This window comes from Trachemys scripta, chromosome 2, assembly GCF_013100865.1.
Source record: "Trachemys scripta elegans isolate TJP31775 chromosome 2, CAS_Tse_1.0, whole genome shotgun sequence".
NCBI classification, from domain to species: Eukaryota; Metazoa; Chordata; order Testudines; family Emydidae; genus Trachemys; species Trachemys scripta.
Genome location: NC_048299.1, coordinates 266,451,631 through 266,474,885, shown reverse-complemented (window position 1 = coordinate 266,474,885; position 23,255 = coordinate 266,451,631). Strand labels below are relative to the sequence as shown.

Below are 23,255 nucleotides of genomic sequence, written 5' to 3'. Positions count from 1 at the left end.
CTGCTTCTTGGAGCAGCTAGGCCTGGAACCCACAAGAGGAGAGGCAATTCTTGATTTAGTCCTAAATGGAGCACAGGATCAGGTCCAAGAGTTGAATATAGCTGGACCGCTTGGTAATAGTGACCACAATATAATTACATTTAACATCCCGGTGGCGGGGAAAACATCACACCAGCCCAACACTGTAGCATTTAATTTCAGAAAGGGGGACTACACAAAAATGAGGAAGAAAGTTAAACAGAAATTAAAAAGGTACAGTGCCAAAAGTGAAATCCCTGCAAGCTGCATGAAAACTATTTAAAGACACCAAAATAAAGGCTCAACTTAAATACATACTCCAAATTTAAAAACATAGTAAGAACAAAAAAACCGCCACCGTACCTAGACAAAGTAAAAGCAGCAGTGAGAGGCAAAAAGGCATCCTTTAAAAAGTGGAAGCTAAATCCTAGTGAGGAAAATAGAAAGGAGCATAAACTCTGGCAAATTAAGTATAAAAATATAATAGGCCAAAAGGCCAATTAGGAAGAACAACTAGCCAAAGACTCAAAAAGTAATGCAAAAAAAATTTTAAGTACATCAGAAGCAGGAAGCGACTAAACAACCAGTGAGGCCACTGGACGATCGAGATGCTAAAGGAGCACTCAAGGACAGTGAGGCCATTGCAGAGAAACTAAATGAATTCTTTGCATAAGTCTTCATGACTGAGGATGAGAGAGAGATTCCCAAATCTGAGCCATTCTTTTTAGGTGACAAATCTGGGGAACTGACCCAGATTGAGGTGTCATTAGAGGATGTTTTGGAACAAATTGATAAATTAAACAGTAATAAGTCACCAGGATCAGATGGTATTCCCAATGTTCCCTCTAATCTTTTACATCCATGAGTGGAATTAATTTTGTCATGTCCACCAATATGGAGGTGATGAGTGGCGGGGGTGGGGCAGAGGAGTGTGGGAGGGGGCATAGGGCTGGGCCAGAGGGTTGGGGTGCACGGGGTGTCACATTAGCCATCTAGTTATTTGGTATTGAAGTTGATTTAAATTTTTTAAAAGGGTTCCAGGGGTGATCCCGGCAATTACAGGCCAGTAAGCCTGACTTCAGTACTGGGCAAACTGGTTGAAACTATAGTAAAGAACAATATTGAACAAAACTGTCAGACGCAGAGATAAGTGTAATTTGTTGGGTAAGAGTCAACATAGTTTTTGTAAATGGAAATCATACCTCACCAATCTACCAGAATTCTACAAGCATGTGGACATAGTGTACTTAGATTTTCAGAAAGCCTTTGACAAGGTCCCTCACCAAAGGCTCTTAAATAAAGTAATCTGTCATGGGATAAGAGGGAAGGTCATCTCATGGATTGGTAACTGGTTAAAAGATAGGAAACAAAGGGTAGGAGTAAATGGCCAATTTTCAGAATGGAGAGAGGTAAATACAGGTGTCCCCCAGGCATCTGTACTAGGACCAGTACTATTCAATATATTCATAAATGATCTGGAAAAAGAGTAAACAGTAGAAATTTGCAGATGAAACAAAACTACTCAAGATAGTTAAGTCCAAAGCAGACTCTGAATAGCTACAAAGGGATCTCACAAACTGGGTGACTGGGCAACAAAATGGCAGATAAAATTCAATGTTGATAAATGCAAAGTAATGCACATTGGAAAACATAATTCCAGCTATCCATATAAAATGATGGGGTCTAAATTAGTTATCACTCAAGGAAGAGATCTTGGAGTCACTGTGGACAGTTCTCTGAAAACATCCATTCAATGTGCAGCAGCAGTCAAAAAAGCAAACAGATTTTTGGGAATCATTAAGAAAGGGATAGATAAGACAGAAAATATATTGCCTCTATATAAATCCATGGTACATCCACATCTTGAATACTGTGTGCAGGTGTGGTTACCATCTCAAAAAAGATGTATTGGAATTGGAAAAGGTTCAGAACAGCTACCATATGGGGAGAGATTAATAAGATTGGGACTCTTCAGCTTGGAAAAGAGATGACTAAGGGGGGGATATGATAGAGGGCTATAAAATCATGACCAGTATGGAGAAAGTAAATAAGGAAGTGTTATTTACTCCTCAGAACACAAGAGTTAGGGGTCACCAAATGAAATAGGCAGCAGGTTTAAAACCAACAAAAAGAAGTATTTCTTCACACAACACACAGTCAATCTGTAGAACTCTTTGCCAAAGGATGTTGTAAAGGGCAACACTATAACAGGGTTCAAGAAAGAACTAGATAAATTCATGGAGGATAGGTCCATCAACGGCTATTAGCCAGGATGGACAGGGATGGTGTTCCCAGCCTCTGTTTGCCGGGAGCTGGGAATGGTCGACAGGGGATGGATCACTTGATGATTACCTGCTCTGTTCATTCCCTCTGGGGCAATTGTCATTGGCCACTGTCTGAAGACAGGATACTGGGCTAGATGGACCTATGGTCTGACCCAGTATGGCCATTCTCATGTTCTTATATTTGAAGACTTATCAGCTTCTGCCCCCCAAATCATCTTCTCAAGACTAAACATGACCAGTTTTTTTTAAACCTTTCCTCACATGTCAGGTTTTTTAAACCTTTAGTAATTTTTGTTGCTCTCTTCTGAATTCTCTCCAGTTTCTTCACATCTTTCTTGAAGTGTGGTGCCCAAAACTGGACACAGTACTCCACCTGAGGCCTCACCAGTGCTGAGCAGAAGAATTGTCTCCATATCTTACACATCACACTTGATAATACACCCCAGAATAGCATTAGCCTTTCGCAACTGCATCACATTGTTGATTCACATTTAATTTGTCATCTACTATAACCCCCAGATCCTTTCCTGCAGTACTATTGCCTAGCCAGTTATTTACCATGTTGTATTTAGGCATATAGCATTTTTCAACTCAAATCAAATAAACTCAAAGAAATTCAGAGAGACTAAAATGAACACAATTTGATGGCATAACCACTGAAGAGTATTAAAAGGAAAAAATATATATATATAGCTTAATTAAATTATAGAAGTCAACTGGGAGCATAAGGTATCAGTCTACAAGTATTTCTAAACACCAAGAAAGTAGAGGCCAATAACATTCCTGTAGAGTAGCTAGAGAGTTATCAGACTACACTGCATATGCAGATCCACATTCTTGGGAGTATGAGCCTTAATGGTGCAATTCAAGAACCATTCAGAAAGCATTCTCTTGAATCACATTTGTTGGAAGGACAACCAATCCTTCTCTATTATTACAAAAACTTTATATAGATGATGCTGTGGTAAAATTCAAGTCTGTAAGGGTATTATACTCTGAAAACTCAATTTATAGTGAATAGCCTTCCTTTCCCCTTGGAAACATAGTACAAATATGCAGTCTTGAATAGCTGAGGCATAACTATATGAGATTCTAAACAGTCTGAGAATGTTAATAACGAAAAAAAAAAAAAGAAAAAAGAAAAAAACCCAATGTGTGCATATTATAACTCTTCAACTTTCACTAACTAGTAATTTTTGCATGATGGAGCAGTCAGATTTCACCAAAATTAAACGTGAGAATTTGAGACAAGGCATATATTAATAGTCATATTGACACTGAATGAGCAATAAGAATTCTTGCCAAAGACCAACATTGCTAGGTTGACAGATTTTATCTGTCTCAGGCACCAATGTGGCCAGCCCTGTTACTGTACTGACAACCTCACAATATTTTAAGTTTCAGGGTAGCAGCCGTGTTAGTCTGTATCAGCAAAAAGAACAGGAGTACTTGTGGCACCTTAGCAACTAACAAATTTATTTGAGCATAAGCTTTTGTGGGCTAGAGGCCACTTTAATGTATTCATCATCACAACACCCCTGTGAAGTAGGAAAGTACTATTATCTCCATTTTACTGATGGCCACAGAGACTTGCTCAAGGTTATATAGTAAGTCTGTGGCAGAGCAAGGAATTGATTCTGGGTCTCCCAGGTTAATGCATTAACTACTGGATCATCTTTACTCTCCAGAGAGCTTTGCCAGAGATTCAAATATGCTCTCTTATAAATGGACACTGTCAAGAAAAAGAAAATCTTATTCCCCCGTCTGAACCCCATCCACTAAAATGATTTCTCTCTCCTTTATCCCAGAGAAACTAGGAATGCAGTGAGAGGCTGGCTGTTATACTGCTTCCTCACCGAGGCTTCAAAGGGCTTAACTCAGAGGCATAGTAAAGCAAGAGGCATCAGACACTAGCTGGCCTAATGGTTATTCTTCACTGAGCTCTGCAGGTGCAGGAGAACAGTGCAGTAAATGACCCCTCAGGCTGTAGGCCGCATGGTCTGACACACTGACTGGGACTGATTAACCAGGGATGGATTTGCAACGTTTGAAGATTGTTGGTTACTATGCAGACTTGTCCTTGAATGTAGAAGTAGGCCCAGTAAACCACTGCAACTCCTACTGCAGTCACTGGGAGTTGTGTCACTTAACTAAAGGTAGAACTGGTGCCATTTCTAAGGGGAAAACACAAACAACTTTTATCTTCAGATTTAGCTTCTTCAGTATGAATACTGATGTCAGAATATGCAGCAGCAAAAACAGTAACTGCTCCAATTTCCTCCCAGGTCTTTCCATGTGGTGTAAATTGCTTTCAGTAATTTAGATCACTGAAATCATTATTGGAATATAAATGCCAGTTTCTACAGCTCATTCACTTTTGATATTCAGCTATTTACTTAGCAAAATGTTGCTGGAACACCCTTCCATTTCAGTATGTAACCTCTGCACTTTGGTTAAAATGCATTATGGACAACTAACAATTCACACATGTGTTTGGAAGTATGCATAATCTGCATTTATAATGTATGAACTTCACCTGGGTGGTCATAAAAATAAACAAATATTACTTTAATAGATTAACTGCAAGAAGGACATTATTTCTATTGATTTAGCTCTTTATTTCTATTGGTGCTAACTTAGAGGCCCAAATCAGTATCAGGCCTCTCTGTACTAGATGCTATGCAAACACACAGCAAAAGAGTCAGTTCTGGACTCAAAGAGCTTATAATTTAATCTGAGACAAAAATAACAAGAGTGAAAACAAGAAGTCAGGAAAAGATGATGGGGAGAACAGTTACATCAGTTAGTTCCGTGCACAAGCCAAACTTCACTGAAGGTACCAAATACATTTTAATATAATTAGCTTTCCCTGACTGATGCACAACAAAACCATCATCAGCTGGCTGATTTCCTGTAGGTTCACAAGCAGAGGTGGATCTTGAAGAGGGATTTTAAGGAAGGGTAAGTAGTATCCATATGTATTAATTCAGAGGGGTGTTCCATGTGGAACCCATGCTTACTGGAATGAATGTGGACTGTTCCCTTCTGGAGGGTGGACCACAGCAGTTTATGAGTTGGCTACGGTCTTTGAGCAAACAGAGTTGCGTCTTTTAGCTCAGGCAGTAGAGGAAGACTGCTGAATTAAAACAGTAAACCCAAGTTCAGTCTCCACTGGTGACAACCCATCCAGGGCACTGTAGTACAGGGGCTGCATGGGGAAAACTAACAGATGGGAAGACAAGGCTGGCATCTAGCTGGGACAGACAAATTTATGAAGGGCCTTGAAAAAGGGGACGAGAAGGAATTCTTTGGGGTAGAATTTTATGAGATGAAACAGGAGGAGCCAGTGAAAGGATTCAAAGTGACATGATCAGAGTGATGGGCAGGGAAGAAAGATTAGAATACTTCAAGAGAAGTTCTTCATATATACAGTGAAGAAGTTTGTCATTAGTATTAAAACTGTTAATCTTTTTTATTGAAATATTAAACACACTTCCAACATTTAGGACAGTCATTTTGATATTTGTTTTCTACTCACGCAAAAACTGGTCTAACAGCATTGTTCATATTCCCATAGGTTGCTCGGCCCAACAGTTCTCTAAAACAATTCTCGGCCAGCACAGCAGGGTTCTCCTCTTTCTCTCCTCCTGTAGGGGAAGAGGGTGGGCCAATTCGACTGAAACAAAGAAAAAAAAGTTGCACTGGAGTTATTCTTACTTGTTACTCATACACCTATCCCTAGGTACTTTTATGGCTCTCATTCATCTAGTATTCAAGTGCTTGACTTATGCAAAGCCACTCAACAATGACCGCTGCAAGATATCTCATCCAACTTGTTCCAAGACAGACAGTGCACGACAAGCTGGGATGTAAACCTAGAGTGCACTATAATGTCAGGCACTAATTAGCCATGTGGACGCTGCTACTGCGCACTAAAAGTATAGCGTGCTTTGATCTACTCCAGTTTCACGTAGCCCGTTAGTGCCCTGCACGTTAGTGTGCTGTAAATTTACATCACAGCCTACTGTGCACTAACTGTCCAGCTAGTCAAGCCCTGTGTATTTTTGTGGCTCAAAATTTTATCTGTGTCTGTACTAGGTTGTGAATTATCTGGAGCAGAGACTGAATGTCAGTCTTTACATATCTATTCTCCCCCAAGCAAACTGTAGGGGTTCAATAAATAATTTAGTTATAGGACCAGTAACTGACAGGAGGCAAAACAATGGCTATCAATACTGAGTTTTGATAGGTTACTTGTCCAGTAACACCATCACATTTAGTATTGTAGATTTGTCTATGGACTGAGAAACCTGGTGAACAAATGGTTGCCCTTTCATCCTAGACAGCTTTAAATCTAAAACCTATTTGGCAAGAACAAATCCACTCATTAGCGATGTAGCTATATGATTTGGTTAGGTTTAATTCAGACAATTTTGTCAATCTTTACATTATCTGAAGGGTTCCATCCTTATCTGAAGGAATTGGATGGAGGTTCCTGATCTGAAGGAACCTCCATCCCTTGTTGTAACTCACTCAAAAAAAACCAAAACCATAATTGGTGAATACTCTCTCTACTGCCTTCCCCTTTCACATGCAGCTTTTATTAGAGGAGCACTTTGGGGCAAATGGGACAAAGTTCCTGCAATGAACCTTGTGTCTGGTAAAAGAAGAACAAGTCAAACAGTTTTGAAGGAGCCCCAGCTGCATTTGTATCAGCCCTGAACTCAGCTATCCAAAGAAATCCAAAGAAATTGAGCCATTCTTGGTCTTGGTCTTACATAACCCTCTAAGTATAGCAGAAAAAAGTATTATAAAACACAGTACTTTATTTAATGCCTTTTTATGGATTTCATTCAATCAGAATTCAGATTATTGAGCGGGCAGGAGCCATTCAGCGGCAGGTGGCCTCCTCCATGGCTAGGGGCTCATCCTCCTCCTTGCAGTCCTAACTAGAAGTCTCTGCTCTGTCCTGCTCACCCACTCCCATGATGGCAGGGCGGCGGAGGGGTTCCTGCGCTGCCACAGGGTCGGTGGACAGCTGATCCCTGAAGGCACAAGGAAGGCTGAAGTCCATGCAGGGAAGAGCAGAATCCTGTCATGGCCCCACTGACTCCCCTCCATGACAGTGGGGTTGCAGAGGGTTCCTTGTGCTGCTGCAGGAGTGATTCCGCCTCTCTCACGGTTGAGGACTTGTCCTCCCCCCTTGCAGTCAGGGTCTTTCATCCAAAATGTCCATATTATCCAAATGTCCACATTATCCCCCAGCATGAGATACACGCTGTAGAAGGCCTGTATCTCATGCTGGGAGACAAGGAAGGGATTCAGATAATGCAGACATTCGGATAATGGGGTTTTGGATAAACAGGAACATACCATAAATCTAAACAACAGATAGGTCGAAAATAATTTAAAGCAAAAGTTATGCGATGTTTCAGGCTGCATAAAATATTTTTGGTAACATAGCTAAGATTTACTTGTATGTATTTATTATATTTCAAAATGAATTAAAAGCCCCAAATCTATGCAAGAACTTGGGCAAAACTTTGGTAAGAACAAAGTGACTAATGATCTCCTTCACTCGCCCACCGCTTAATCCTCATTCGGTGGGTGAGTGTGAAATGAAAACTCCAGTACTTTTGCAGTAACAGTTGGTTTCCAGGTTAAAAAAAATTGATGGAACTAATTAGAACATTGCGGCCCACATAACTACATCACAACTAGATCCTGCAGACCTTAAAGTCTGCAAGTATATTCAATTCTGGAAACACAATGCTTTTGCGTTAACTTTGTTTACAAAGAATGTCAATCAAAAGAGGCACGCCATATTTAATAGTTTTCAGTAGCTTAAAGCTATAGCCCATGAGTATCACAAAGAGTCAGAGGTTGAAAAGAAATGTCATTTTAGTCAAATGACAACATACTTCACAGTTCTAAGGCTTTCCAGTGTTCGCAGAAGGTTTGTGGTTTAAGGCCATCGTGATCTAAAATTACATAGTCAAGCCTAAGTGCCTCTGCTCTGGTCAATATTTTAGAAGCTACAATACTAAGTAGGTGGTTAATAATTAGACGCTTGCCAAACACTTTTAGGATGCAAAAGAGGAGATCGTGAGGACACTTGTCTAACAGAATGAGAAAAAAAACTGGATTTGCTATTAAAGGGTAAGTCTATATAGCTTGAAGCAGCGAGCCTCCTGGCCTGGGTCAACAGACTCAGGTTAGCAAGACTTATGCTAGTGCTCTAAAAATAGCTGTATAGAAAGTGCTTTGAAGGTGCAGCTAGGTTCAGAGCCTGAGTCACAACTTCAAAGCACTGTCTACACAGCCTATTTTTAGAGTGCTGGCCCGAGCCCCGCTAGTCCAAGTCTGTTTACCCAGGCTGGGAGGCTCATTGCTGTGTAGACATACGGTTTGTGTTTTACCACCGATTATGCCCAATGCCAACCACTTTATTGTTAAGTTATATTGGTTATTTCAGTTCCAGTTTTTAAACGGGATATACCAATTGTAAAGCTGAATGAAAATTAAAATGAACAAAACCATTTTAATTTCGGCACATAACTGGTAGTAATATACATAGTGATGCTATGACTTCAATTTCTTAATTACCTACAACAGTGATATTCAATTACATTTTCTGGTGGGCCAGATACGGCAATGTCCAAATCTTGGTAGGCTAAAGGGCACTCTCTAGGGCCAAAGGGCTTTTCAGGTGTTTGCTCTCTAGTGAGCCTGCCTCCGGCCAGGGCTTGCAACCTTTCAAGAGTGGTATGCCAGACTATTTATTAATCTCAACATAAAAAATTAAGCATGCCAGTAGACAATATTCCAATGAAATGTTGCAAACAACTATTTACACAAATACACTGTAATGTTATTAAAACAGCATGCTATTAATATAAATTCTATTAAAACTACAAAATTCACATTAGACATTAAAACTCATAAGAAATGAACGGACATCTAATTTTCTTTTCTTACAGCCTGAAATTTTGACATTTGCTCGCAGTTTTTTTCGGAAAGGTGCTGCACAGTAACAATCAAATTAACTAATGAAAGCATATCAATTACAGATCACTTTAAATTGCACAAGTATCTGATAAAGCACATGATTAAGTCAAAATGTAGCAACAAAGTCTAGCTCCAATGTGTTTAAATGCACATGAAAAGTTTCTAAATTAAATACATAGCATGACAGTAAACAGGGAAAATAAACCGAAGTACATCTGCCCTGCTCCCATCAACTCAGCTCCCCTGCAGTTCTGCCCTCTAGCCCTTCCCATGTTCCCCCCACCCCCTCCGCCAGTTGTGCCCAGCCCCACCTCTGCTCCTACTGATTCTTCACTCCCCTCTCGCAGAGTGTGTGTGTGGGGGGGTGCAGCGGGGTCCCCCCTCCCCTCTTCCAGGCAGAGGGCAGCTCCAGGAGTTCTCTTCACCAACCTTTCTGCTCCCTCCTCCCCTCCTGTAAGCCCCCTCCCTTCCTGTGAGAATAGGGCTAGACTCCTCAGGGAAAGGGAAAAGAACTCTGCTGTTTCCAGAACAGGTCTGGTTGGCTGCTGCTTCCCAAAAGGCATGAAAGAACAGCTGATGCCCAGGCAAATGGAAGATCATTGTAGGCCAGATCTGTGTCTCAGGCTGCCAACTGAAAAACAATGCAGTAAGTGATACATTCTGGAGACGCTTTATAATCCAAGGTCCTGAGCTGCATCCCCTAAAGCCTCTGTGTTAATCCAGCCCAGAGTACATGACAATGTTTCACTGCAGAGAACTTTGCCATTTTTCCACTGCAGCTATCAAAGAATCTGTTATGAATGGGTATGTGGTAAATGCCTGCTCAGCTTGTAATAAACTACATAAGATCTCTTCCAATCCCTACTTTGAGCATTTATTCTAGAAACCAGGAGGAGGAATGTTTCAGGCTTATGAAAAAGAATATATTATACATATACTAGCAATTAGATAGTACATTTCTCCCTTGTAATACAGAACTGTAATAAAGTATAAAAGTGCAGTAGTGAAAAAGAATAAATGACTGTTAGAATTATAAAATGCAGCAAATCTGAGTTTGCCTACATGTGGGGTGGTGTGGAGGGTGTTAAAACCACATTGATGCCATTATTTAACTGGCAGTATGTAAGCCACGCAAATAGCATGCATACAGGAAGGCTGTGCATTTTTTCAATTTGCATTGTTGTGTACACTAAGCATGTGGAAAGAAGAACAGGAGTACTTGTGGCACCTTAGAGACTAACAAATTTATTAGAGCATAAGCTTTCGTGGACTACAGCCCACTTCTTCGGATGCATATAGAATGGCATTCTATATGCATCCGAAGAAGTGGGCTGTAAATGGCATTCTATATGCATCCGAAGAAGTGGGCTGTAGTCCACGAAAGCTTATGCTCTAATAAATTTGTTAGTCTCTAAGGTGCCACAAGTACTCCTGTTCTTTTTGCGGATACAGACTAACACGGCTTCTACTCTGAAACTAAGCATGTGGAGTTCTTGGAGGATCTTCTATGGTCCTTTGTTTTGCTGCTAAGAAGTATGCATTCTGGGATTTTTCTCTCTACATTGTGGGATGCAGAGCAGAAACCAGGAGGGTTCAAATTCTTAAAAAAAGGAAACAAAAAAACCCTAGGTTTCTGCTTTCTCTGCCCCATGCTCTTTTTCTGGGTGGGTTAGCCCCATTTTCGTATTTCTGTTGGCCAGCATGGACCAAACAATGCGCCGCACTGCACCTCTATGCTGGCAACTGTGAATATACAGAGGCAGGCTGGACTGCATTTCGGCACTTAAAGCTGGATGAATTTGGACTTTGCCTGCTGCACCACCCAGCAGATGATGTGGCAACAACTGCAGCTGCCCAGTAGCACCATCAGCTTCAGTGAGGTGAGGATGATGAAGAAGACGACACAGAGCAGCTGATTTTAGAGAAGCCATTCCTGAAGCAGCTTCACACCATGCAGTGCCATTTCTGGGCTCAGGAAACCAGCACTGATTGGTGGGAAAGGAGAGGTTACTAACCCTGTGAGGTACTTGGAATTCTTTGAGATGTGTGTCCCTGTACATTTTGTACTTCCCATGAACAAGCGGACTCTAGTCCCAAGAACCATTGAGGAACTACACTTGCAGTTAAAGAACGTTCAGATTGAGGTGAAGCACCTGACCTGCATCCTGAGACACAGTTGAGGTTTGACTGGGAGTTGCCATGGAGGATGAGGGGTGAGTTTCATGAAGTAAGGAAATTAAGCTTGTCTTATTTTTAGGGGCGGGTTTCTTGGCATCCTTATTTTTAGGGGCGGGCTCATTGCTGCATCCACCACCAAGGTCCCCGGTTGGAGGTGGGTGAAGAGGTGCTCATACCCCTTTTGTAGGACAAAGTAACGCCTCTCTCCACCCTGGGCGTAGGTGGTATAGAGGCTGGGGTCTCTCAGAGCACCTTCGTGGTGTTTTGTACAGTTTTTATAAGAGGCAGTGCCACCCTGGAGGGATCCTCCAGGGAGAATATGTCAACCATTGGGTCCAAGTCCTCCACAACTTCCTCAGTTTGCATACTGAGGTCCTGGCGTATCTTCCTAAGGAGGTCCTGGTGGGCTTTCATGTCCATTGCCGGGAGGGACATAGTAGTGCCCACTACTACCTCATGCGGCGAGGAAGATGATGAGGCTCGAGGTGGGTCAGCATCTTCCTGCCCCTCCGGTTCCCTGGTGATGTGCTCAGGGACATCCACTGCCGCTGTGACTAGTGCTGCGGGAGCCGCAAGCGTTGGCAGCTCTGACAACGAACCCAATCCGGGAGGCCCGGGTCTGCACCCCGTGATCCTCAGGAGCCCTGGGGGAGGGGAGGGGACCCACAGGCAATGAAAACTACTGATGCCGCCTTGGAACTACGCCCTTGGGCTTGGTGATGGGCCCAAGCTGTCCAAAAGGGCCATTGTACCGGGCCCTGCCACTGGGGTGGCCAGGACACCATCGGTACCAAGGGTCCTCTGCTCTACAGTGCCGAGACCGGTGCCAGGATCTTGAGCGGTACCAGCTGTGTCGGGACACGAACAACTCTGCCTCTGACTCAGAGGAATAGTCAGAGCCCGACCAGAGAGAGGTGGATCCTGACCTGGCACCAGGGCGATGGGTAACAGTGTTGCATCATGGTGGGCTTGCTACGGTGCCAGATAGGTGGTGCCGCTGTCAGTGCCCGAAGTGGTGCAGCAGATTTACCAGGTATCGGTGCTCCAGGAAGGAGTATTACTCTAACAGGAAAGGAAAAGCTATCTACTCTTGGAAGAGAGTCTAAACCTTGCTTTAAAAGAAAAAATAATCAGAATTAGTGATAATTAGTGCATAATATCTGTCAGTCAATGTCTTCTATCTTCTGCATATTAAAAAGCAGTGAGGGAACGGTCTTGTCCATATGCTCCAGGATGAGCTGGGGCTTGTGCCATCTGCACCTGAACTGGTGAATGCGAGGCAGGGGACTGTGCTGTCATGGCAATCAAGTCCCACGCGGCCTTGAAAGTGTCTGGTGTGGAGGGAAGGTTAAGGTTCTCCTCCAACATCTCCACGAACACCAGACCTCCCCTAAAGGCCAGAGTCAATGGTGACGGGACCAATGGACCAGCCTTCTGGTGTCCCGGTGTGGGAGGCACCACACTGATGTCCTGTTTACTCTTCTTGGCATGGAAATGGCCCCCTCTGCCTTTTTCTTCTCATGCGGCTTGGGGATTGTGATCGGTGTCACACCGATGAGCCGGCCTTCCACGCTGTGCCGATGCTCCTTAGGAGAGTCCTTCCTCGGTGCCGAGGTGTCCTGCACAGAGGCCAGTGCGCTGTGCAATGAGGCTGCTGGTGCCACCTCTTGTGCTGGTTGAGGCCAGAGAGCAGACTCCATTAAAAGGAGTTTCAGCCGATAGCCTTTCCCACTTTTGGTTCTGGGCTTGAAGCCACTGCAAATACTACACTTGTCCTGCAAATGTCCCTCTCCCAGGCACTTCAGACAAGCGGCGTGCAGATCCCCTCTGAGCATAGGCTTACCACACCTATCACACGGCTTGAGCCCCCAGGGCCGCAGCAGGTCTTTGACAGTACTCTCAACCTCTCTTGGGAAGCCCAACAGCTGCAGCGAAGACATTCTCCTCCTGACCACTGCAGTGAGTGTAGATCGTGCTGCAATATCTGCAGCATCCAAGGAAGCCTGGAATGATATCTTTGCCAGGAGCTGACCCTACCTACAATGGCCTTAAACTGGTCACGATGTTCCTCTGGCAGGTGCTCAATAAAGGAATTAAGTTTGCTGTAATTTAAATAATCACATTTGACCATGAGTGCCTAATAATTTGCTATCTTGAACTGAAGTGTGGCTAAAGCATAGCATTTGGGACCAAAAAGATCAAGCCTCCTGTCATCCTTACTCTAAAGGGTGGACTTTGAGCTATGCTATCTGCCTTGTTCACTAAAAGTCTTCACTACCAGGGAATGTGGAGCTGGATGAGAAAATAAAAAACTCTGATTCCCTGGCAGGGACATACCACCTTTTATCTGCCCTCTTGCAAGTAGGTGGTATGGCAGCTAGGGTTTGCTAAACTGCCTTAGCAGCCTTTATTGACCAGAATGACAATTCGCAGATGTCTAGGTGTGCAAAATACCTAGGAGTTTATGGCAGGACTCCTGAACCTCCTCAAAGGGAATCTGAACCGTGTCAGCAATTCACTTCGTCAGTTCTTGAAAGTGCCTAACGTCATCTGCCTTAAGAGGGTGGTGGAAGCAAGACAGCTTCGTCAGGCAACGAGAAGGATATATTAGTAAGAGGTGTCATCTCCTTAACCACCCTTATTTCTTGCTCTTCAAAGGTCTCCTCCTTTGTCATAAGTGGTGGTAGCGGAGGTTGAGGAAGAATGGTCCCTTTTCTGTTCCCTTCAGTGGTGCAAAGACCTTGCTGCAAATTGTTGATGATAGAACGTCCACAGGTCCCACCAGAGCCACTGAGGGGGCCCAAACAGCATAGGTGGAAACATCCATCTGTGTTCCTGCCACGTGGGTGTCATTTGAAGTCTATCCTCCAGTAACACGTCAGTGTAGGAAGGAGAGCACTGTGTCTTAGAATAGACAAGGGAACACTGCACATACTCCAAAGGTTGGGGGCGGGGGCGCTAGCTGTTCAGCTTGCAAACTAGACAAGGGCAAGTATGTTACTCTAGGTGAGAGAGAGGTTGGTGACCAAAAGACTCCTGTCGCTGACAAACCCACAGCACTCATTAACAGAGGAAACTTTGGCTCTGAAGATACTATCAGGTCCTTTGCATACCTAAATTCTTACGGTATCCATGGTATCAAAGAGTCGAGTGAAAACCTGTGGAAGATGGCTTCAGTACTGATGCAGCTGGTACTGAGTGCTTGGCATGTGAGTAAATTGGTTCCGATTCCACCTGTAGCAAAGGTAGCTAAGCAGTCTTTGGCACCACTGATTTTCAGGTTATCGGTACCAAGTGCTGCTCAGGGACGGGCTCAGAACTCTTAAAAGTGTCTCTGCCAGCGTGGGTACAGGTACGCAAACTCATTTCCGAGTTTGTCTAAACAATGGACTCCTCTCCACCTTTGCAGTGCCAGCATCATTTGGAGTTTGCATGGAACCCCTTGGGACCTGAGATCTCTGTGCCTTCTTGTGTGTCGGTGACTGAGATTTCTTAGAGATTTACTCCTTACCTCCCCCTAGCTAGAGGCAGATGTCAATGAGGACTTCAGTACCATAGATATACTTCGTGCCGTGGTACTGCCTACATCTCTAGTGGTCTCCAGTGACCAAGACCTTGATGTGGATGGGGTGCTAGCAGTACTGGGAGGTCTATGTAGAGGGGAGTCCTCCACCACGGGGATTAGAAGCTGGCCCTAAAGCAGGGCTCCATCATTAGGAATTTAACTTGATCTCCCTCTTTTTCTGGGATCTACCCTTGAAAGAAGTGCAGATCTTGCACTTACTGGGGATATGAGTATCACCCAAACAGCAGAGGAACTGGGAATGCCCATCACTGACTGGAATAGCCTCATGGCAGGAGAGACGCCTCTTGAAGACCAGCATTCCAGAGTAAAATAATGAAAAAACTTCTACAAGGGGAAGCTCTTAAATTATCTCTATGAATATTTTTTTTAAAGTTTATTCTTTTAAAAAAGAAAATACAAAAGGAACAACTATTCCAACAACTGCAAACGCTACAAGATAACTAATTTTTGAAGTATTAGAGAAAACAGGCACACAGAGGCTCCATCTCAGGCCGAAGGCAGTTGAGAAGGAAATGAGGGCAGTTTGCTTGTGCTGTCCCATATTATCTCAGCGAGGGGCACAAGCATGTGTGGGGTGCATGTGTGGGCCGAACAGGCACCGCTACCAAAAATCTCAGACCAAGGACGCAGGCACACTACTTGAAGAAGAGCCCATAACTGTTTCTTAAAAGCAACCAATGTCAAGAGAAATGTTTCATTCTCCCTTAAGATGGTAGTGTGAATTTATTCATTCTCTATGCAGCTGGGCTGGAAAGTCTGGTCTTTCCTGCATAATGCTTTGATGCCATCTGCTAGAACAATATGGTTCGTACTCCTACTCTTCAAGATGCCTCTCTTCTGCCTGTGCATGTATAAAGTCACAATAGCAAAAAAAACAAGAAATTATTTGTAGCATTTAAGGCCAAGAGTCAACAACTGATAAATATTGTTTTCCATTTTTATGTCATGTGTATAAAAGCCACTTATTTGCCACTTGGAAAAGCATTAGCCATTTTTTTCTGCTGAATGTCTTTAGAATACTATCTTTCAAATAAGCAGTTAGCCTCAGATATTACTTTCCTTTGCTCACTAAGTGATAAATTTTACCCCAGGGTCCATCTGAAATGACCTCCTTTAAGGCTTAACCCAAACCCCATTTAAGTCAGAGTCTTACTCCTTAAAGAAATGAATGCAGAAAGTACTAATTTAGTTAACCATATGTCTGCTTCTCAGCACAGGTAGAGGTTAAGAGGAACCTGAAAGGGGGTAATGTAGAGGTGTCTCTGTCTACTTGCTCCTGAGAAGTCCTCTCTTCTAGCAGAGACATCCCAAGGCCAGTGGAGGCTGGCTAGGCTGCTCTCGTTCAAAACAGCAACACGAGGGTCCTGGGAACAACTGGCTTTTGTTCAGGCCACTTTTCCAAGGGTAAAAGCCACATGGAGACAGCTGTGTGCCTCAAAGGCCTGGGCAATCTGTATTCCAAAGACTCTCAGAGAAGCATGTAGAAAAATGGGCAGGTAGGCAATGACTGATCTGAAGTGGGGAGACATTGGTACCAGCCTAGCTTGAAATTGTTGCTGCTTTGAAGGGGAGCAAGGTGCTGCCAGCCAGAAATGGAAGAAAAAGTGAGGCAGGAGAGAACACAAAGGGCCTGTAAGTTCAGGAAAGAAAAGCAGGAAGGCACGAGAGAGAGCATGAAATGACTGCTTTGTGTAGATGTAGAAAGTCTACCGGAGCTAATAACAGGCAGGCTCTTAAAAGTGGCAGATTCAGCCACAAAGAAAGATTTGTTGAAGAATGCCTCCACAAATGGAATTAGCTTGATGCAATTCCACAGGATTAGCAAATGGACATTTGCCTGTAATACATGCTCCACAGAAGAGTATTTATCAGCAATTGTATGGCTTCAATAATATTATGGAAAAAAAAACCAAAAAACTTGATACACATTCTGGTACATACACAAATGCACTGGAAAAATAACCGTTGTATATTCTCAAGAGCTACAGTGATTTCATTCATAAATATCTTTGGAGAGATTTTCAAAAAGTACAAATGGCAGTTAGATGCCAAAGAGCCAATTATAGTCAACAGTAGCAGGGTGCTCAACTGCCATTTGTGCCTTAGTTCCATATCTTGCTTCCACTTCTCCTCCCCTAAAAAAAAAATCCCAGAAACTGCTTTAAGGACTACCTAAACATTAAGAAAAATCTAATTTTAAACAGGTTTGTTTAGTTGGGCAAAAACGGTATTTGCTGATTTTTATATCAGACACTGCATGATACAAGTGATTTTTAATTTTAAAAAGCTTAAAGGTATCTGGATAAAGAATTTGTGAACCAATTTTCAGTCTGATGGGATCTGGAAAAACTGAAATATTGATTGTTGAAAAAAATGTTTATCAAGGCGAAGATTAACAGTTAACCATATCTATGCTACGAGTTATACACGTTTATCAAGAGTATGTAGTGACAATGAGAGCTACTCTAACAGGGAAGGAAAAGCTATCTAAACCTTGCTTAGAAAAAAAATTGGAATTAGTGATAATTAGTGCAGAATACCTGTCAAGGTCTTCTATCTTCTGCATATTAAACAGCAGCGAGGGAACTATCTTGTCCATATGCTGAGGCTCCCATATGGTTGCTCTGAGCTCATCATTAACTGTTTTACGCACTACTCCCTGAATGCCTCTGATTCCAGCAATCCGGATCCTAGGAGAGAAAAGAAATTTCAAAAGGTGGAAACGTAGCATAAGACAATGATTTATTTCATTATTAGACAGTGTAGTTATGCAGTTTGGATTTCATTTCAGCTCTAAAATGGAATTAAATTGGAAAGCTGGTTAAAACTGCTAAGGACATGACATACATATTGCCTTTAAATGGACACAAGGATCCTACTGACACTGATGGAAGCAACTCATGCACACATGAGAACAATATATGGCCTTTAAAAGTTGTACTGATATGGATCTTCAGGCACATTTGCAAATATATAAAATTGTTCAACTGTACAGACTGCCTCTTAAAGCACCAAGTGCATGGCTTACAAAAAAGAAGAAGGAGCTAATCTTTCAAGATTTTTGCAGGTTGATATCTACAAGAATGATTAGAAATGACAGAAGTAAGCCAGAAAAGGGAAGGCAGCCTGAATTGCTAGAACAGTTACATGTATCTTGATCAATGAATAAAAGTTAAACATGAAATATGAAAGGGCACTTCCATTTGTATTTATCAACCAAATACACCAAAAATGCTGACCGCAAAAAAATACAAACTGATATGCTCGGACCTCTACTGAGGACTTAGTCCTATTAATTACAGCCTTTTAAGGATGTAAATAACGTGTAAAAACAATAACCATGTAACCGATAAAAATTCTATCGTTACACGGTTAAATGTTAAATGTACACGGGGAACTATGGATGCATATGTAGCACCCCAATGTTTTAGGCGGGGCTCCGCTGCCAGCCCCGCATCTGGGGATTCCAGCTGCTGGCCCTGCGCTCTGCTGCCCACCGGGATCCCAGATGGAGTTTAATCATTAACAGAAACTGATAAGCATCAAGCTTAACCGGTTACCTTTTTACATTCCTAACCCATAAGTACAAATACAGGTGTAGTTTAGAAGAAACTATGTAAAACGCAACTTTATACAGAAAAGGTTCATATTTGTGGCACTGAACTGATAAATATTAAATATGTTGAAGCGCCAATGACTATATATTTTTTTATTTTATTTTTTATATTTTTACTTATTTTGAGAAGAGACATTGAAATGAAGAAAGCTACTAGTTATAAGAGGTGAAAAGATTTAGCATAATTTGACTTTTTAAAAATAAAGATTTTATCACGCCTTTAAAGCCATTTTAAATCTTAATTTCAGCACAAAGGAATATGGTCACTGGCCTTGATTCTTACTTCTCTAAGCTGTTAGTCACATTACAGTTGCTAAACTAAACTAAAATAGTCCAAGTTTTACTTCATAAATGCCACTTTATTCACTAGGCACACAGTTATAGGAAAATAAGGGGGCTATGATTCTGAATAATCTACTGCAGGTCTAATTAGGATTCGGTACCAGAACTAAACCTGTTTCTAGGAGTTCATGCAAGACACCTTTAATATGGTTAATGTAAGAGGTAGAGACAGCATGTGCATGTGATTGGGATGCATTTCAAATAGCTAGAGAAATGCATGTTTATTACTTTAGTAGAAGTATAGTGCAGTCTTGTAATTCCAATTTTAAGAAGTCTAGGAATTACAGTTAAAGTGCACTGCATTTTAATCTTCCATCACAGGAAGTTTCAGTCACATAATGTCATCCATAATATTAACATTTTTGAAGTGAGATGTTTATTATTCTTTACAGGAAAGTAGCATGACTTTAATCAAGAATGCTCATTTAATTCTCAGTTATACATCTTTGGTGTACAATCAAGTTTTGCTCATGTAATGGTTGTACCAATAATCACCCCTATCAAAAGGTACTTACATAGTGAAGACTTGTTCGTCTTGAGTGACTTCACTGTCCATCCTAATGGCAACTTTTGTGTTAACTCCTATGATTATCTAATTTTTTTCTTTATGAAGGAGGTGATGAGAACCAAGTTTAAGATTTCTGTACAGACAGGCTCTTTCAATCTGACCCTTAGAATCAATTTGGAGCTTGAGAATCTGAGTTATAGGAGTCTGTTTAATGTCCTGAAAAATTTGCTAGCTCATTTGCCAACATGAGTAGGAAACTTGTCCTGGAAAGTAGGGTTCTGCAGAATTTAAGCTTTCAAAAAAAAATCCTCACCTTTAGGGAAGTCTCTTTCACAATGATAATGTAAACTGAATTGGATCAATTCAGAGTTACTTCAGGCTGACAGGAAACTTAAACATGAAAAATGCAAATTATTTAAGACCAAAATCCTGCCCCTGAACACCAGGAGGAAGGTATGCTTCCCCTCTGATCACAGTGGGAGAAGAGCTACTTATTCCTGCACTATGTGGGAGGAAAAAGGCCAGTGGATCTATACAGCAGCACCATAGGCCCAGCCCTCATATCCTTACTGTTACTGTTGTGCAGAAAACCCCCGTGAAGCTGGGGCTTTTGTTGTACTGAAGGAACATTAATCCTCCATCTTCTGGCATAATTCCTGTACAGGAGAATGGCCCAGTTTCCACTAGAAGAGGTCTCTTCCAATACTCAAAAAAAGGGGCTGGATTTATATCTGAATATCGTAAGCATATCAGATGCATGTTAACCTTGAAATCCTTCTGCATCTTAGTTTTGTCTCAAAAAGACTAGATATTTGGAACTACTGGATGATTTGTCAAAGTCTGCAGTCTTATGACAACCGTATTAGGACACACTCTAGTTTAAGGCCAGGACCTATCCCCGTTCCTGTTGGTGTAAGGAACAAGATTGGAAATTACCAGAGTCATGTTCCAACCCCATCTCTATGATCAGCAGGCTTTATGACCTTGTCCAAGTTGATAAGGAAACTAAGACCATATGGGATGGGATGGTCTAGACCACATGGGATGGTCTAGACAGTATTTGGACCTGCCATGAGGGCAGGGGACTGGACTCGATGACCTTTTGAGGTCCCTTCCAGTCCTAGAATCTATTAATCTAACCTTTACAACTCGTAAAGCACTTTGAGTTCTAAGTAAAAAGTGCCATAAGTGTTGATTATTTTTAATGACCATGCAACCACGGAAGCTTCATGTTGTCCCTGAAGATGCATTATGAGTATGCTTTCCTTAATAAAAATATACAGCTTTCAGATGAATACTTCAGTTATTTCTTACATTATAAACTCCTCTGAGCAAAGAAAGTGTCTTTTGTACTACACCTAGCAGAGTAGGCCTCCACCTAATGCTGACTACTATAAATACTTAATTTGGATTTTTAGAGTTGAAGGCAAGCTGAACAATCTAATACATGAAAGCAGGAAAAAAATCAGTATTGTTATAGGTTGGGATGAACCTTGCTGGTGGGTGTAACACCCACCTTTCATTCAGAATAAATGTAGAGGCCATTACGCTCCCTTATGGAACCTGGTAGCTGAAGCAAAAGTGACCTCCCACCCCAAAACAGGCACACCACCCAAAACAAAGGAACACGTAGGCAAGAGGCTTAGCTGGCTATTGTTTTACGAAGGCCGTGTGTCTGTGAAAGAAACAAAGACCAGAGAACCTGAGAGAGAAAGCACAAGGAGGCCCCAGACAGCAGCACTGGTAGCACATCAGTCTCCTAACAGTGTGAAAAAGGGTAACAATATAGTGGAGATATAAATCATTCTATAAAAAAAAAAAAAAAGTTCTCACAAATTCTAACATGTTTGAGTATTTTCAGTAATGCTTATACATCGTTTACACAACAAATGAGAACACTCCACTAGAGGGAGCTAAAGACCAAAAAAATGTAGTGTTTATGTAATACTAAAAAACAAGCCCATGGAGCAATATACTGACGTTTTATGAATTTAAGTGTTTTTACACTATTGACATGCTGGCCCTTAAATTACACTAATTTATATACAAAATGCCATCCCTAACCACAGCCTACACGCCCACTACACAAAATGGACTAACAGTGATCCTACCAAAGAAAGCAGAAAATGTTATGGTAAGCTGGCAAATCCATTCCTATATCTATTTACGTTTTAACACACAAAAATCACCATGATGTTTATACTTTAGATAAACTGACTAAAGGTAACTGTTTGGAAGTTCACTACTGAAAATTCAGCTAAGCTTAGACAGTTTATTTTATATCATAATATACTTTTGTACTATTGTAGTAGTAAAGGATTTTGATTACTTATACAAACTAAATATTTCCTTTGTAAGTGAAGACTTGTTAGAAGCCTACTACTCAGGACTGGAAGGGAACCTGGTGCCCTAGGACCACCACAATATTAGCCCTTCCCCTCCTCCATTCCTCAAACAGCTTCACCTCCCTCTTGGAAATGCAGTGGCAGAGGTCTACCCAATTCCCTTCCAGAGAAGTAGAGGCAGCAGCATGGGGCCCTCTTCTTCCCCAACCTAGAGTAGCAGCAGGGATCCCCTTAGAAACAGCAGGTGTATCAACAGGGGTCCCCCTGGGCTCCTGACTGAAGTATCAATTAATCAATACTTCATTTGTGAGGTCTGACTTCTCATGTGACTCATATGGTTGTAGGCTTGGCCCTATGTCCCTTAATATATTTGGGGCAATCTTGCAGTCCTTGTTCAGGTAAAACTTAACTACACTGGGAGTTTTAACTGAGTAAGACTTGCAGTACGAGGCCTATTTTCCTGAAATAATGCACAGGTTCTAATGTTAGTTCCTTGAATGATCACCGAATGTTATAACTATTGTATACGTCTCTTCTGCTTTAGCTTTCCACAGAGTACATAGCAATACAATATAAACTAGTACTTACTCAGTTCGTGTTTCTGGATCACTGTGACAGGAATGACACATGGCACTAAATCGAGAAACAAAAAAGTCATAGCGTCTGTGATATGAAGGGGTGTCTTCCTCAATGTTGGCAAATTTGACAAACTAGGGGACCAAAAAAAAACAAAAGGACGGTTAGAAAACTTTTTGTAACAAGTTTCCAAAAAGAGAACTAGAAGTTTCTAACTCCAGAACTTTCAAAAGTGGTTGTTCAGTATTTAAATATTCAACGTTGTAAACATTAAACAGAAAAAATAATCCTCATGTTGCAATGCAGTGTAGAATATCTACACAATAAGAGCAGAATTAATAATTTATCCTGATTTATTTGGTTAATCTAGTAAAACAAAAAGGAAACACAGTAAATAGGCCTTGCCCTAATATGCTCCAGAAAAATATCAGCCCAGCTCAGAAAACTATAGATCCTAAGTGATTTTTTCTTATTTTGGATTAATATGCTTAGCTAATGGATTTTTTTTAAATGTAATTTTCCATCATCTTATAAAATCTGTGACGACCAAGACAGCTGGCCTTGCAAGCTAATGGTAAGTCAACAAGCTATACAAAAAGCAACAGAGGGTCCTGTGGCACCTTTAAGACTAACAGAAGTATTGGGAGCATAAGCTTTCGTGGGTAAGAACCTCACTTCTTCAGATGCAAGTAATGGAAATTTCCAGAGGCAGGTATAAATCAGTATGGAGATAATGAGGTTAGTTCAATCAGGGAGGGTGAGGTGCTCTGCTAGCAGTTGAGGTCCTCCCTCC

The 23,255-nt window shown here is 41.7% G+C and overlaps 1 protein-coding gene across 4 annotated transcripts in view; it reads right to left on the bottom strand.

The window, feature by feature from the left end:
• Positions 1–23,255, bottom strand: part of EFR3A (EFR3 homolog A) — a 152,014-nt gene that overhangs the window by 58,151 nt on the left and 70,608 nt on the right. For all 4 annotated transcript variants that reach the window (XM_034763629.1, XM_034763628.1, XM_034763630.1 and 1 more), the window contains 3 exons: positions 22,475–22,596; positions 17,616–17,765; positions 5,842–5,979 (listed from right to left, as the gene is read on the bottom strand). In XM_034763629.1, the coding sequence (XP_034619520.1) occupies positions 5,842–5,979; positions 17,616–17,765; positions 22,475–22,596 (410 nt within the window). The remainder of the gene's footprint in view (positions 1–5,841; positions 5,980–17,615; positions 17,766–22,474; positions 22,597–23,255) is intronic.